General features: G+C 36.4%; 2 protein-coding genes across 2 annotated transcripts; both read left to right on the forward strand.

Annotated features, from left to right (window-relative positions):
• The first annotated feature begins 4,474 nt into the window (after positions 1-4,474).
• LOC128552083 (uncharacterized) lies at positions 4,475-6,534 on the forward strand. The gene is made up of 2 exons (XM_053533090.1): positions 4,475-5,408; positions 5,618-6,534. Exons 1-2 carry the CDS (start codon positions 4,475-4,477, stop codon positions 6,532-6,534), a joined length of 1,851 nt encoding a protein of 616 aa, XP_053389065.1.
• LOC128552084 (uncharacterized) lies at positions 6,534-8,747 on the forward strand. Its single transcript, XM_053533091.1, has one exon. The coding sequence runs from the start codon at positions 6,534-6,536 to the stop codon at positions 8,745-8,747; it is 2,214 nt and encodes a 737-aa protein (XP_053389066.1).
• Positions 8,748-15,344: the final 6,597 nt, after the last annotated feature.

Genomic DNA, 15,344 nt, shown 5'->3' on the forward strand with positions numbered 1-15,344 from the left:
CGTTTCCATATATAAAGCCATATAAGGAAAACAAGACTCACACCAAGCAGCCATATTTTTTTCTGTGAAAATTATGTTGAAATCAGGCCGGTAGAATAGGGTGAAATGCAGGGGAAATGGCATTTGAAAGTCTGGTTATCAAGTCCGAATAATATGAAAATTCTTGATAAAGAGTCACCCAAAAAACATTTGTAAAATTATTTTAAAATCTGATGTTCACTTTCTTAAGCTTTCCGCTTCGAATATATAATTATGGAAATGTGGCCACGTCCTCTTGCAGTCAAGTTTTTGACAAACTTGATTAACAAGAACAATATTGGTAAAGTTTATTAAAATCTGACAAGAAGACTTTTTACACTTTTACACTTCTCACTAATGATGAACATACGTTAGCGGCCACCTGTATAAAGCACCCATTTGCATTAAGCAGTAAGTCCGCTTACTTTCTAAACTGTCTCGACTTCTCTTAAGCAGCCACTTTCTTTAAACAGCCTAATTGTGTTAATTTCTTGGCTACCTGCTTGATATATTATTGTACTATACTGTACGAATATTTTTTGATTTCTATTGTATCGTATCGCATCGTATCGTATCGTATCGCATCGCATCTTATCGTTTTGTATTGCATTGCATCGCACTGCATTGTATTGCATTGTATTCTATTTTCATATTAGCCTTATTATTTGTTTTATATGGTGGCATATTTCTGCCAACTACAGTAATCGAACGATAATTTGATATTTGTAAACAAACGCAGTCGACCTTATTATTTACCAGTTTAGGTAAATCACGCATAGACGATATGGATTAGTATCTCAAATTGAGACACGATGAACGAAGTACTGTATTAGCGCAATGGGTTAGGCCGCTAGGTATGACACCTGTGGTCCGGAGTTCGATACTGGGTTGAAGTATAGTTTTTTACCTTTTTCAGCATAGATACAATACCGTTTTTTCAACTGGCTTTAAAAATAATACGGTAATACAGCATTCACGGGTTCTTTGTGAACGTCCAATTTTTACCGATGGAATGTAAGTACATTACCCACACATTACACACTAACATACCATTCCTTAGCTCGAAATGGCGAACATTGAAAAAAGCTTCTGATGAGCGGTTTCATTATTCTGAAATTCTGAAACGGACACAACCGACGACTCTGCAACAGATACAGCGCCGTCGGACGAGCCGGAAATGAAATCAATTTTACTGATTAAAATTTCATAGATACTACAACAAGTTAAAACAAAATAGAAAAAAAAAAAGAATAAAAAAGAAATAAACGTAATAAGATAAAAAGAAAAAAAAGGCATACTGAGAATCAAACTGAAATAAAACAAACATAAAGCAGGGCTACATAAAACTTTTCCTTAGAAAATTTTCGAGCTCGTGCTGTTTTCGGACTGCATTTGAAGACCGACAGCTTAGCCACCTGAGTTATTTCGCCAATCAAGTAATTGTTGATTTCAATTTGACAAGTATCATACGAATTCCTATCTAATTTACCGTGACATCTGACCAACCTAAGTTATCTGTCTTAGACTCGACTGACATTTTCGCGCCATTTTTATTATCGTTCGCCGACTGTACATATCCACTTATATATCTCGGAATTGTTCGTAAAAAATGTCACTTATTCAGTTATTATCTGGCAAGTGACAAAACTGCTTGTTATCCACTTAAGTATCTTAACAGGACAAAACTGCCTGTTAGTGCAGTGTTACTGCCATTTACATATTCACTTACGTTAACTAGGTATCTTGATTTTTGTCAGTTAGTCAGTAATGATTGGTAATATCCCGTAATCATCCTCTGTCATTACGGGATGAATGAAATACATAAATGGGCATAATAAATATGCAAATTTACCATTCCTTCTGAATGTTATAGGGGCCTCTATGGCCGAGTGGTTAAGGCCGCTAACTTCAAAATCACTTGCCCCTCATCGATGTGGGTTCAAGCCTCATATGGTGCTTGAGGAAGCCATCCAGCTGGCTTACGAAAGGTCAGTGGTTCTACCCAGGTGCCCGCTCGTGATGAAATAACGCTCGGAAGGGCACCTGGGGTGTTCCTCCACCATTAAAGCTGGGAATGGTCGCCATATGACCTATGGCTGTGTCGGTGCGACGTAAAACCCAGTCAAATTCTGAATGTTATAAATCATTTCTATAAGTTGCACAAACCATTAGTGGTGGTAATTGGGGACGAGGTAGATATACACTCATTCATTCCGTATAGGGGACGAAATGTCTAACCGTTAATCACCAATTTGGGTATGAATATTATCTGGATATCAAGAAAACTTTCACAATAACCACTTATGTATGTGAATATGTGGATGGCAGAAGTGGGCACTAACAGTCAATTTTGTTCTGTTAACATAATTATCTGGATAACACGCAATTTTGCCACTTGTCAGATAATAACTGGATATGTGACATTTTTGAGAAAACTGTCTATATAAATAAGTGGATATGTTCTTGGCAGAAATATGCCACCATATATTGAAATTATTTTAAGGTTCTGACTTTATTTCTAATAACATGACCAGCCCTTATAATAAATAAGTTTGAATAATCCCATAACGTTTCCCTGGGGTCAATTAAAACATAATTGAAACGCGATTTCAGAGCAAAACGGCTTAAACAAAATTACATCATCAAAGAGAACACGTATTGTAAGTGCCACTCGTAATGGTCGGTACTTACCGGCATTTAGCCGTTTTGTTAGACGACAACGATAATGTTGCTTTGATTTTCGTTAGCAGTTTAGCCATGTTTCCAGAGTATTTTTTCTAGAAAATTGTTCGTTTTTTTTTGTACTGAAAAGGTTCAAATACATGTACTATAATTTGGTAAGAATATAAGTATTTGCTTTACTATTGTTAAATATTCTTGACATGTAAAATCAAGCAATTATGCTGTATAACTATTAATTAGTTACGCGCCATTCGTACCCCACCCATATCTGACTGTTCGCTAATAAGTTTGTTGCTGGTAAATGACTACTACAGTTTTCTAGATTTAGGACAGCAATTGTTTAAGTAACAAGGATCGATTTTCTTTGTATTCAAGCTGTGTTTGTATATTTTATTACGTTTAAGACCTCAGTTGTCGTTTGCTTATTGTCAAGGGAAGTAACTGCTACAAATTCTTGTATATGCCTTGCATAGTTATGCCCCTTTGTTTCACCTTGCTTAAATTCACTATTGTTACATTTGTTAGTATTGTGTTAAGAAGTTTAAAGATTTTAAACATTAATTAAGTTGTTTTGACATGTATAATAATTTACTAGGCTATAATAGCATTATACATGTATTGTGACTTATTTGCTAGTACTTATTCATGGTTTTGTGTATTTTCAGTCAATCGTAACATAACGAACTGGACATAACACCGTGCAACATGATGTAATAAAGATCATCTTGAAACAGTTACGCATTGTCAATTTGTCTTGATATTTGAACATTTACCAGCCAGTACAACATTGACAAATTATAAACAGTGAAATGGAGGAAATGGATGACGACCTTAGCCGAAAGAGAACTTTAACAGAGAAAGGGCGTGAATATACCATGAACTTGAAGAAAGGGGAAAGAGAAGCGAAGCTTAACAGATTGAAGAAAGAGAGTGATAATTTGGAACAATTGTTACAGTGTACATTAGATCCGCTAGTAATAAAACAGTCTCATGCAAAGTGGCTTCAATACTACGAAGAATTTATTGAGGCTAATGAGTGTTATCAACAATTCTTATCTCCTGATGAAAAAAAGTCTGACGATGATGCATTGAAATTATCCTATGAACAATTGTGTGATTTGAAAAAACGTGTTGAACAATGGTTTTCGGTGAAGATGCAACAAGCCGAAAATAAGACTTCTAAAACAAGCCCCGGAAGTACATCTAGTGCGGTATCTCGTCATAGTTCAGTATACAGCCAATTATCAATAGAAAAGTTAAAAGAAAGTCAAAGGAAGATAGAACTATTGACAAGAGCCGCAGCTTTAAAGGAAAGACAGAAAATCGAAGAAGAAAAGTTAAAACTGAAAATAAAAGAGGAAGAGTTAGAATTAACCACTGAAATTAAAATAAGTGATGCTAAAACCAAGGTTATGGATGAATTAGAAAAAAGCATACGTATGGATGAAAATATTTTTGAGGAGACCAACTTACCATTAAATCTTGATGCTCCAGAGTTCAAACCAGATATGGAAAGGGTTTCACCTCCACCAACGCTACCAAAGTCTGCAAACCCTCAAATGAATAGTTACATGAAACCTGAGTGTACCTACAGTACCACTAACATTTACAGTAGTAATGAGAACGATGGCCTACATAGGGTGACGCGTGAACTGAATAAACCAAAGTCTGAAATTATCAAGTTTGAAGGAAATCCTATGGACTACAACAGATCAGATTCATTAGACAGTTTCAGACAAGAGTGTTAAATAACACTGATTCGTATGATGAGCGCATGAATTTCTTACTACAGTTTACAACTGGTGAAGCACACAAAATAGCTTCAGGATATTCACACTTGAGTGCTGAAGTAGGTTTCACAGCTACAATGAAGGAATTCAAAGACAGATATGGTGATCCCGATGTGGTAGCTAACGAGTATGTTAAAAAAGCCTTAGAATGGTCCGTCATAAAAGCAGACAATCCAAAAGCATTAGATCAATACTCTATATTTTTAAAGGAATGCTTATACGCAGTTGAGAATGTGGAAGCGGCCAGGGTTCTTGAATACTCTGAGAACATTAAGCGCATCATCATGAAGTTACCGTATTACCTGCATGAGAGGTGGCGCACAATAGTATATGAGTTAAAGGAAAAGAATCGCGTTGTAAAATTCAACAACCTTGTCTCATTTGTACAAAGGGAAGCTAAGAAGGCCAACGACCCATTGTATGGGAAAACGGTGATGAGTGTGGAGTCGCATAGTACACGTGCGCCTACGTTGAATCAAAGGAAGCCGTATAGAAGTTTCGCTACAAATACAAGCAATGACGAACATAGAGAGTTACTACCTGAAACAAGTCTATCCGAACACGTTGTGCAGTGTGTGTATTGCAGCGCTGAACATTCGCTGAATTCTTGCCAGGACATCACCAAACAGCCACTTAAAGAAAGATACCAGTTCTTGAGATCAAAGGGTTTATGCTTTGGTTGCCTGAAGCCAGGGCATCAGAAGTCAAATTGTAACAGGAAGATGGAATGTCATATCTGCAAGAGACCACACCCAAGTATTCTCCATGTGGAACCCACGGACAATGAAAAATTTTACACAAAAACGGCTGCAACGTCTACAGGGGCTGGAATTCGTCAAGTTTTGCCTATTGTTCCTGTGAGAATTAAATCTAAAAGTAGTAGCAAAGTTGTAGAAACATATGCATTTCTTGATACTGGTAGTACATCAACATTTTGTTCTGAAAGTTTACTTAGTAAATTAAATGTATTAGGGAAAGGACATAAAGTCACAATCCAGACTATTACTGAAAGGCAAACGCGAGACTGTCTTGCTGTTACGGGTCTAGAGATTTGTCTTTAGATGAGAATGAAGTTATTGACTTGCCAAAGATATACTCTCAGACAAAGTTGCCGGTAACAATTGCAGATAGAATAACAAAGTCCGAGTTAGAAAAATGGCCACATTTGAAAAACGTTGAATTACCTACGATTGATCAGTCGAATTGCGATGTTGAACTCTTGATTGGCGTCGACGTACCTAGGGCACTGGAGCCTTGGGATGTTATTCCCAGTGTTGACAACAGTCCGTTTGCGGTTAAGACCCTATTCGGCTGGGCTGTAAATGGTCCCATAGACTATAGTGATGTTGATGCTGAATGTTTAAACGCGTTTTCAGTGACATGTAACTTCATTCAGACAAGTCTTGATCAGCAAGTTAGAAATAATTTTAACCTTGATTTCAGTGAACGCGTAATTGATGATGTTCCGGAACATTCTTGCGAAGATAAGCGATTTTTAGAGATAGTGGCAGGATCTGCAAGGTTTGAAAATGGACACTATGTAATGAACTTACCATTTAAGTCGAAAGACATACAAATGCCTAATAACAGACAGGTAGCTATACACAGACTGTCATTACTAGGAAAGCGTTTCAAAGGTGATGCAGAATTTCAAGGACAGTACGGTGATTTCATGAATAAGATGATGGAGAATGGCTATGCGCGAAAGGTTCCAAGTAGGGATTTGACACAGAACGATGGATGTGTTTGGTATTTGCCGCATCATGGTGTATTCCATCCAAAGAAAAACAAAATACGTGTTGTATTCGACTGTGCGGCACGTTTTCAAGGAAGGTCCTTGAATGAAGAATTATTGCAAGGTCCGAACCTTACGAACACTCTTATTGGAACATTGATCAGGTTTCGCGAGGAGCAAGTTGCTATTATGGGGGACATAGATAGCATGTTTATCAGGTTAGGGTCCCAGAATGTGATGCTAGTTTGTTACGGTTTCTATGGTGGGAAGATGGGGACATTAATAAACATATTGTTGAATATCAAATGATGGTTCATTTGTTCGGTGCAAGGTCCTCGCCGAGTTGCGCGAATTATGCATTGAAAAGAACTGTACAAGACCGTAGTGATGACATTGATGAAGAAATAGCTGACACTGTTATGAAAAACTTTTACGTGGACGATTGCTTAAAATCCGTTGATACTGTTGATCACGCGAAATCAGTTGTGAAAGGTTTACAAAAAGCTTTGAGTCAGGGCGGGTTTCACATATCAAAGTGGTTGAGCAACAGTCGTGAGGTAATGCAGGCAGTTCCTGCTAGTGACAGAGCCAAAGAGATTCAAGATTTAGACCTGGACCAAGACGTTCTTCCCATTGATCGTGCACTTGGGGTGCAATGGAATGTTGAGTCCGATATGTTCTGTTTCAAGGTCCACCTCAAGGAACGTCCACTTACCAGGAGGGGGATGTTGTCTATGATTAGCAGCGTGTATGACCCTTTGGGATTCCTGGCGCCATTTATGCTTCAAGCTAAGAATCTTTTGAAAGATCTGTGTAGGTTAGGTCTAGGCTGGGATGATCCTGTCCCAGAAAAAGTTGTCGAGCGGTGGTATCTGTGGCTAAATGATGTTGAAAAGCTATCCGACTTCAGCGTTACTAGGTGTTTGAAGCCATCACTGTTTGGAAAAATTACTTCCGCTGTCCTACATCATTTTTCTGATGCCAGTGAAAGTGGATACGGAATTGTCACATATCTCAGATTAGTAGATTCAGATGAAAGAGTTCATTGCTCATTTGTGATTGGAAAATCGCGTGTTGCGCCGTTGAAACAGGTCACAATACCGAGATTAGAACTTACAGCTGCTACAGTTGCTGTTCGCACAGACAGAATGGTGAAATCAGAAATTGACATTCCGTTGAATGACTCAGTGTTTTGGACTGATAGTATGTCGGTTCTTCGCTACATTATGAATACCACATCAAGATTTCACACATTCGTAGCTAATAGACTATCGGTAATTCATGAAGGTTCGAACCCCGACCAGTGGCGGTATGTGAGCACGAAGCTCAACCCAGCGGACATAGCTTCCAGGGGTATTCCAGCAACTGACCTCTCGAGGCATTGGATTGAAGCACCAGAATTTTTGTGGAAGTCCATATTACCGGAAACTACCATTCAAGTATCAGATTCTCTACTTGATGATGACCCCGAGGTTAAGAAAATAAACTTCGTGAAATCAGTTACAAACAATGTTACTTTTGAATCAATTGAAGAGGATCCAATTCACAAACTAATATTACACTATTCTTCATGGCTAAGACTTAAAAGAGCAGTAGCCTGGATACTTAAGGTTCGCGCAAAGTTGTTGCAACGCGTAAAGTGTAAGTCTAGTTCGCAAAGTCATTTTTCTGGTGACATTGACCGTGGTTGTCCTGACATAACAGTTCATGACTTAAATCTAGCTGAAATAATTGTCATCAGTTATACTCAGAAAAATACATTCCCAGAGGAAATCGCGACTCTCGCGTCCGGAAAGTACAAATTGAAAAGAGACAGTTCGATAAGAAATCTTGACCCTGTTCTTGATGATGGACTTTTGCGTGTTGGAGGTCGTTTAAACGAGTCATGTATGCCAATTGAAAGCAAAAATCCTATCATATTGCCAAAAAACTGTCATGTTTCTAGTCTAATAATGAGACAAATTCATCAAGATCTCAACCATGTTGGTCGAAACCAGATGCTTTCGAAATTAAGAGAAAGATTTTGGCTGATCAATGCACCGTCAGCTATCAGAAAAATCATTTCAAAATGTGTAGTTTGTAGACGACAGCGAGGCAGCGTTGGTGAACAAAAAATGTCCGATTTGCCTGAAGATCGAGTCACGCCAAATGAACCACCTTTTACGCGCGTAGGTGTGGATTACTTTGGACCCTTTGAGGTTAAGCAAGGAAGAAGCTATGTAAAACGTTATGGTGTTATTTTTACGTGTTTAGCAAGTCGAGCTGTTCATTTGGAAGTTGCCGCGTCTCTAGACACTGACTCGTACATCAATGCATTACGTCGTTTTATTGCTCGTCGCGGACAAGTGACAAAAATGCGGTCTGATAATGGAAGTAATTTCATTGGTGCCAATAAGGAACTCAAGAAAGCGATTACTGACTGGAATGTGTGTCAGATTCATGACGCAATGTTACAGAAAAACATAGATTGGCAGTTTAATCCTCCAGCAGACTCGCATCATGGAGGCGTCTGGAACGAATGATTAAGACTGTACGTCAAACTCTAAATAGTGTTGTGAAGGAGCAAACTCTTAATGATGAGTCCTTACATACTTTGTTTTGCGAAGTTGAGTCTATAATCAATGATAGACCAATTACCAGGAATTCAGATTCACATAATGACCTTGAGACGTTAACCCCGAATCACCTTCTTCTTATGAAACGTAAGCCAAGTTTACCTCCAGGAATCTTTGCGAAAACAGATAATTACATCAGACGTCGCTGGAGACAAGTTCAGTACATGACTGATCTGTTTTGGCATCGGTGGACTCGAGAATATTACCTCTACTCCAAGAACGTCAGAAGTGGTGTGACGTCAAAAGAAATTTATGCGTTGGTGATGTTGTCCTAGTTGTAGATTCTAACGCGCCAAGGAATTCGTGGTTGATGGGTAAAGTAACAGAGACTATTCCAGATAGATTAGGCCATGTTAGGCAAGTGAAGTTGAAAACTGTGTTCAATACGAGCTTGGTACGTCCAGTTGACAAGCTATGCTTGCTTCTTGAAGCGGAAACATAGATTGCTTCACTGTTCTTAAGGGGCATAATAATCCCCGTGAAACAATCTTGATAACAAGTAGTATTCAATATCTTGTAATATTTTCTAGTCACCAAGAGAAACAGTTTAATTATTGTGATCGATATAAACTAGTCTAAACTGTTGTTATAGAAGAAAATTGAACTAGAGTGTGTTGTTGTTTCAGAAGAAATTGAACTATGTGTGTTGTTTCAAGAGAAAATTGAACTACTTGAAGGAACTACCTTATACATGCATGTTTGTCTATTGAACTATCTGATATGTTGAACTATTGTATGTTGAGCTAAATAACTGATGAGGCATTTATAGCTTAATTTTTTTTTATTTTTTTTTTATTTTTTTTTTTTTTTTTGAAGATATTTGAAAGGTCTTACTAGAGAATTACTTGAGAATTCATATGTTGTAAACTTTAGTTGAGAATACAGTGTATTTTGTAAAATACCTTTAATGTCTTTAAATTATGCACATGGTTCAAACCTCAAGAATTTATTTTTGCAAATTGAGTTACTGTATCTTAAGTTTTGAAGTTGTGTTGAGTAATTGTGTCAGATGTTATCTTCACAATTAAGGGGCTGGGATGTAAGTGCCACTCGTAATGGTCGGTACTTACCGGCATTTAGCCGTTTTGTTAGACGACAACGATAATGTTGCTTTGATTTTCGTTAGCAGTTTAGCCATGTTTCCAGAGTATTTTTTCTAGAAAATTGTTCGTTTTTTTTGTACTGAAAAGGTTCAAATACATGTACTATAATTTGGTAAGAATATAAGTATTTGCTTTACTATTGTTAAATATTCTTGACATGTAAAATCAAGCAATTATGCTGTATAACTATTAATTAGTTACGCGCCATTCGTACCCCACCCATATCTGACTGTTCGCTAATAAGTTTGTTGCTGGTAAATGACTACTACAGTTTTCTAGATTTAGGACAGCAATTGTTTAAGTAACAAGGATCGATTTTCTTTGTATTCAAGCTGTGTTTGTATATTTTATTACGTTTAAGACCTCAGTTGTCGTTTGCTTATTGTCAAGGGAAGTAACTGCTACAAATTCTTGTATATGCCTTGCATAGTTATGCCCTTTGTTTCACCTTGCTTAAATTCACTATTGTTACATTTGTTAGTATTGTGTTAAGAAGTTTAAAGATTTTAAACATTAATTAAGTTGTTTTGACATGTATAATAATTTACTAGGCTATAATAGCATTATACATGTATTGTGACTTATTTGCTAGTACTTATTCATGGTTTTGTGTATTTTCAGTCAATCGTAACATAACGAACTGGACATAACACCATGCAACATGATGTAATAAAGATCATCTTGAAACAGTTACGCATTGTCAATTTGTCTTGATATTTGAACATTTACCAGCCAGTACACGTATGTCCTTATCTCATGGAGCTTATACGATACGACTGAAAAGTTTGAATTGGTCAACGTACTAGCATATTTGTTTAATTTGTTATGTATTCTTCGGAAAGCTTTGTCTGCTAAAATGCATGTGTGTCTGACGTAAATGTTGAAAGATCATTTTAAGAGATTTGCTACTCTAGAGTGCAAAACTATCGACAGCAACTTCAAAGTAATTAAGGCTTGCTTAATGGATCTCAAAATAGTTTGCAGAGGTAATTCAAGAGGTTAAATCATTGTCGTTATGTTCATAAATATGCTGAAAGCTTAATTGCTTCCGTATGTGATATCATACGTATGAATAAGATCACATGACTTCATGACGACAAAAGAACTGATTAAGTTAGATTGTTCACTGTAACCCCTCATAGGCTGAGAGCGTAAATAAATAAATAAATCATATGGCTACGTCATAACACCAAGGAGACATTTGAAAACTTACTAAACGGCTGTGCACGAATTGTCAAGTTACCATGTTCCAAATGAATGAAAATTCCTCAAGACAAAACTATGGTGGCTTATTTCTATATCTTCATATATATTACTCTATACGGAATGAATGAGTGTAAATCATACCCGGTAACTGACTAACTGACAAAAATCAAGATACTTAGTTAACGTAAGTGAATATATGGATGACAGTAGTGGGTACCACCAGGCAGTTTTGTCCTGTTAAGATACTTAAGTGGACACCTCGCAGTTTTGTCACTTGCCAGATAATAACTGAATAAGTGACACTTTAACTTTCAACTCCTTACCTCGAGCGCTAGACTTACACAGTCTGTTGAGATTAAACATTTCCCATTCTATTTATATATTTTTTGAAAATATATATCAACTTTTCTGTAGCTCCCTTTTACTGTGGCTTATCTCAACACAGAAAGTGGTATTAGAGAGGATTTTATGGCCAAGTGCTTTACATTTAATGACTCTAACGACTGATGCCAGTCTACTCGAGCGCTCGAGACGTTATTTACCTCGAGATAATAAGTCGAGCGTTCGAAATAATTTTGAATAAAACTTAAGGTAGTTGTGCACGTTTTGATCGATTTTTTTTTCTACAATATAGAATTTGATTAAACTCTGATTTTTCAAAACTTCAGAAATACCTAGAAAATTCAGCAAATAAAAAAGATAGGGTCGTGCGCTTGATTTTGTGTCAAGCTGATTTTGAAAAATTGAACCTCGCGCAATATTTCATAACGGGAGTCTATGGGAAAATTATAAATTTCATAACATTGTCGCGAATAGATTCTTTTCTACAATGTAGATTTTGATGAAACTTCAAACAGTTGTAAATAAACACATGGCCTATAAATAATGTGGCGAAATAAAATTTATATGTCAATGTGCTTATTTTTGAAATATTTGACCATGATTAAAATGAACTGGACATTTCACGGTAATTTTAATACATTATTTTGAATTATTTAACGTGTCATATATTTTGATATCATATTTTGACTTTAGAAATATAGTAATAGTGCCACTGTAAAAAATACTCACAGGTTGCCATAAATTCATAAAATGATTTTCATTTCCGTACGCCGAATCCAGACTTTATTCTACGTTTTCCGGATAAATGACGTTACGCCATCACTTCCGGATTATCAAATGTGCAGAACTACCCTCAGAGCGTGTTTGAAACATAACACAGTAGGAGATATCTCAATTTAAATCTTAAGAAATGACGATTCACGAAAAGGAAGAAGATCTTCTATTCATAAACTTTGTACTTTGCCCAAAACCAATTCATAATGTCCTGCATTTTTTTTTGCAAATTTGCCCATAACTGATGAAACTGACAACCGTCGGTGTACATTAGCAGTGATTAACCTCATACGTATAGAACTAGGTCATTCTTCTTTATCTATATAAACCGCCATTTTGTTTTTTGAGGAGTCAATATTTAAAATTAGTCAGGCGTGGAGTTAACCTGGTATACTTGTATCCGCTGCTTTGTGGGTGAGTCATCCCGACGGATCCATTCTTCCAGTGACAATAGTTATCTTTTAATCGATCATAAGGCATTGTACGGATTGCCGTACGTTTTGATATTATCTACTCAAATTCCAAAACTCTACCCAACAATAGAAGGTATCTATTATATAAAGCGATATGACTTAAATCAAAACAAGGGAACACAATTGTGTTTTGTGGAGTCAGTTTTTGAGAGAAAAAAATCGATATTCTCGGTAGCAGACGATTATTTAACAATAGGGAACCGCACGCTAAGCGATTTCTTACGATTTACCCAACAATCAGATTTAATTTCTATTTATTTTTAAACAATGGTTTTTTAAATTATCTTGATATAAAATTACTTATTCATTATTAATGTCCATTATTTTTAAAACTATTATGTAAATCTACTCAAAATGAAAGAATTAAATAGCAATATACTGAACAATGGTATTGGGTATTGTAATGCATTTTTCTATAGATTCATTATAGGGTTCACCGCGCCAGTGTAAAATGATACTAAAGGTTTTTGTAGTTTTCTTTTGTAATTTATTGAATGTGTTGAGAGGTACATTTTATAAAGGTTTTATCAATTATAATTGGATGACAATAGAATTTATGCATTAGATTGTAAATCCGTTTATTGGCTTTTGTTAATATTAAGGTATGTTAATATAAAGAGAGCCTGTAAGACTTCCCGTATACTAGATGTTCCGAATACGGGATCGTATATTAGGTCCGTATATTCGTAATATACATCCCCTATACTGTAATATACTCCCGTATTTTCGAAATATACGGGACCGTATACTCCCGTATATTGACCCTTTTTTCGCAGTGTTAAGCTATGAACACTGTCTTAAAACTAAACAAACCGCCAAAATTGATGCTACGTTTCACAGCAAATTAACGAAAATATTCAATAGAAATCAAAAGCCATGTTCTTAATATTTGCACATTCAGATAAACTCACGAGGATGCAATAAAACTCACGAGGATGCAATATGTAAACCCGGTTGACTTTTACCTAGATTTACAGATAGAACCAATAAAATGATTTTCTAGATAAAGCTTTCATAAAAGAATACGGACTTTGGATCTGAAATGTCTCTTCTTTCCAAGTACATTGCACTAACTCGTAATGGACCCTTTAAATCCGTACAACGTCCAAAACAACATGAAAAATAAATATAATTGCGCTGTCCGTCGTAATATGTATAAAGATTTAGTGCACAATTACTGATTTCCAAGGTGGATCCCCAATGTTTTCCATTATACGTTTCTTTTGTCATCGTAGATGTTTTTCTTCATTTAAGTATGTCTAATCCTTCAGCAATCATATCCACTTCCATTCACACTCTGCTGTAAGGTATTGTTTGAGCTGGCTGCGCTTAAAAACCCGGCTGTTTCTCTTGAATCCTTATTCTTGTAAATCCAAGGGAAAAAATCTCGCAAATAAAACGGAATGGACTTCCTTGAGTTTTACAAACCCTACAGTAATTTCAACTGAGCCGTTTATGCATATGATATATAAAATATCGACCATATTTAGATTTTGCAGTCCAAGTAGCCGAATTTGGGCCGACATTTCTTGTCTTTGGTAAATACATGTATATATTTCAGCTCAGTGAAGCATTAAAATGATCTGAAAAGTCACCAACGATCACCACACCACATATCTATTCCTCGGGGAATGTCCCATGCACCCCCACAGTCCCCAGCCTCCAATACCCACCAGACCCCTCACCCCTAATTAATTTCATTACAAAATCTTGCATCTAACGATACTATGACTTGATTATACGGGTGATATACCACTAAGATATGCAGCCCCATTTAAATCTTGCATCTAACGATACTATGACTTGATTATACGGGTGATATACCACTAAGATATGCAGCCCCATATTTACACTAAGCAAATTAAAGGTTATGAACTGGAAGTTGAGACTGTGCTATTTCATGTACATGTTTAGAGAAACAAACGGGATAGATTACCCTTTATCGGGCTTCAAAATCTGCGCCGAGTTTTTATTTCATAGTCATGCATAAATATTTTAATCTAAACTAAGTAAAAGCTGACACGTCAGACATAATATTTCATTTCAAGTGTAAGGAGAATTATAAAAAAGACTTTCACACGTTATACTCAGAATGTGTCATGCTCTTGTCTTCCCGCCTGAGGACAGCATATTTGATAATACAAAGGCAGGACGTGTTCATCTGAATCTTTGTTATAGGATAATAGTGGTCTACAATAATACGTTTCAGTCATTTGTTTTAAAGAAGAGTGATGATTCTTGCATACCAGACGGGGATTTCTGGTGATTTCACCGGTGCTGAAAAAAACTCCACCTTGCACCCCGGGTGTAAGATGACTCTCGTGCTGTAAATGACGTATAACGAACTACATATGTACAGAAGATGTGTGTAGTAATAATAATGTTTTTCGTAAAACGGGATAAAAATTAAATACCTTGATAATTCCTCTTTGTTCCTTATAATATATTTCTCGATTCAAAAACCGTTATTTTAAGGAAATAACATAACGTTTCATTGCAGATGATAAAACAAAACCGGAACTCTTACGTTGTTTTCGTCTCTGTAACGTCATGACGTACTTCCTGTTTACAGACGTAAAGTTCCCGCGCTTTGTTAATACGCTACT

Source organism: Mercenaria mercenaria, unplaced genomic scaffold (genome assembly GCF_021730395.1).
Source record: "Mercenaria mercenaria strain notata unplaced genomic scaffold, MADL_Memer_1 contig_2020, whole genome shotgun sequence".
In the NCBI taxonomy this organism is placed as follows: domain Eukaryota; kingdom Metazoa; phylum Mollusca; class Bivalvia; order Venerida; family Veneridae; genus Mercenaria; species Mercenaria mercenaria.

Bases quoted from the DNA above. Each gene is read 5' to 3' on its own strand.
- LOC128552083 (XM_053533090.1), top strand. From the start codon at position 4,475: ATGAATTTCTTACTACAGTTTACAACTGGTGAAGCACACAAAATAGCT. The intron at 5,409-5,617 runs GTAGTACATCAA...TAACAATTGCAG, and splicing joins ATATGCATTTCTTGATACTG to ATAGAATAACAAAGTCCGAG.
- LOC128552084 (XM_053533091.1), top strand. From the start codon at position 6,534: ATGGTTCATTTGTTCGGTGCAAGGTCCTCGCCGAGTTGCGCGAATTAT.